Source organism: Monopterus albus, unplaced genomic scaffold (assembly GCF_001952655.1).
Source record: "Monopterus albus unplaced genomic scaffold, M_albus_1.0 scaffold43.1, whole genome shotgun sequence".
Classification (NCBI taxonomy): domain Eukaryota; kingdom Metazoa; phylum Chordata; class Actinopteri; order Synbranchiformes; family Synbranchidae; genus Monopterus; species Monopterus albus.
Window position 1 is genome coordinate 1132943 of NW_018127923.1, and position 2191 is coordinate 1135133.

At 44.7% G+C, this 2191-nt stretch overlaps 1 protein-coding gene across 1 annotated transcript in view; it reads right to left on the minus strand.

The window, feature by feature from the left end:
* Positions 1-252: 252 nt before the first annotated feature.
* LOC109960062 (transcriptional repressor scratch 1-like) overlaps positions 253-2191 on the minus strand; it is a 6682-nt gene continuing 4743 nt past the window's right edge. Inside the window, exon 2 of the mRNA XM_020599904.1 lies at positions 253-1255. Within this exon, the coding sequence (XP_020455560.1) occupies positions 471-1255 (785 nt within the window). The 3' untranslated portion in view covers positions 253-470. The remainder of the gene's footprint in view (positions 1256-2191) is intronic.

Here is a 2191-nt window from a genome sequence, read left to right on the forward strand (position 1 = left end):
TTTCAATAATTATTCATTATCATTTTTATTGTCATCACTAAATTGTCCTGACAGAGATACAGTATGTCAGAATACATTTTGGCTTCTGTCCTTGTCAAATCCAATTCATGTCAATAACTCATGTAAAATTCACAAATACCATCAACCAAAGATAAATTAATAATTTTCAAAATTAAATAGTTAAATAAATTAATAAATATAAATACATTATTTAACAAATAAGAAAATTAAGAGCTACTATATATAAAAAAAATATAAACTATTTTACATTTGTGATCAACACAGAATTTTTGAATTCGATACAGAATTCCTGAATTATTTCATGTGACATTATTGCTTATATAAAAATTAGGGTTATGATGCATGCATGTGACAGGTCTGATAAACGGCAAGCTTTCTTCTGACTTTGTTCTATGAACTATTAAAAAGTGTCTAGCTACAAATGAAGATGTTTAATAGCCTATTTGGAATCAGCCCTTGGAGCTGCAGTCATCCTCTGCATGGTGCCCTTTGAAGCAGGCTGACTCATAGTGCTTGTTCAGGTAAGACTTGAGTGCAAAGCTTTTGTGGCAGTGTTTACAGGAGTGGTGTTTGAAGGCTGAATGTGTCTGCATGTGGGCACGCAGGTTGGAGCGGTCAGCGAAGGCCTTTCCACAGTGGGCACAGGCAAACGGTTTCTCTCCAGTGTGGGACCTCATATGGCCCTGCAGGAGCCAGGGCCGACTGAAGGCTTTGCCACACACCATGCACTCATGCTTCAGGTCATGGGTCAGCATGTGCATTGCCAGCGCCGGCATGGAGACGTACACCTTGTGGCACGTGGAACACTTCCTGGCCTGTTGGCTGTCCAGGCTGCGGTGAGTCTGCTTGTGTCTGCTCAGATTGGAGGAAGTGGCATAAGACTTGCCACACTCACAGCACATGTGGCGGCCTTTGGTTTTTTCTTTAGGAGGACTGCATTCTGCCAAGCCAAAAGCCTTTCTTGTGTCTGACTGCTTGCCTCCCAGGCGTCTGCGACGGGAGCGTCCGTCAGAGATGAGAAAGGCATTGATAGTACAAGCCTCTAACTCAGGGCCTGACTCAACTGAGGCACTGGAGACAGGGCTGTCCGGATGCTCCATGTCATGGTCAGAAAAGTCATCCCCACTGCTGCCACCTGGGGAATACAGGGGCCCTGAGGAGAGCCCAGTCTGCTCATGACTTGGCTTCTTTGTCTTGTGTAACCCTGAGGGGATGATGTAATTACGGATGTAGCCTGAAAAAGAAAAAAAAAGAATAATGAGATGAGAAAGATTCTTTTCACTGGAGTAAATGAATTTAACACCTTCATGATGTCAGGAACCTCTTATCAAAGCCTAAACTTCTGATCTATATAAAACCTACACAGGAAGCTATTTGTAAGTGCCAGGTTCAGCAAGACTTGGGAATGAAATATTAATGATGGTGTACTGATCGGCCTCGATCAATAGCTCCACTGGCTCCAACAGGTGCTGTCATAAAGCTGAAAGACTACTGTGGCAGAATGTAAGTAAACACAATATGCTGACATTTAATAATGGTAATCACTTTTATTGGCCAAGTATGTTACACACACACACAGAATTTGTCTCCGGTACAGAACCGAGGAAGCCATCTGCAGCGCCAACTCATACACACACACACACACACACACACACACACACATTGATGGTGGAGCTGTCCCTGCAAAGTGCTGACCTGGCTATTGGGACCAATGTGGGGTTCAGTGTCTTGCCATAGGACAATTTGACACGTGAACTGGAGAGAATGGGAATCGAACCACTGACCTTCCAGTTAAGGTATTACTGCCATACCCCCTAAACCACAGCCCCCCCTCATTGAGCCAACACTCAGAGAAATAATTTGGCTCCTGATCGATCCACCTGTTGCCACCTCGCTCCAACAGCAGAACACTAGTGAATCTGTGCAGGGGGTGGGGCTGTTTCTGAGTGTGTGGTTGGTGTTGGGGGGGCAAAATCTCCCAGATCACTAAATCATTTTAATCAGATCATTTCCCATCTGTGGGGTTTTGGAGTGTTCATGAGTATGGTAATGGGGGAACTGAGTGACAGGTGGGTGGGGGTCTGCAATTTGGCAAAGAGGGAAGGGAGGGCAGAGGGGTGTTTGGTGGGGGTCTGATCTTGTTGGCAGTCAGTGGTAGGATGAGGCATTC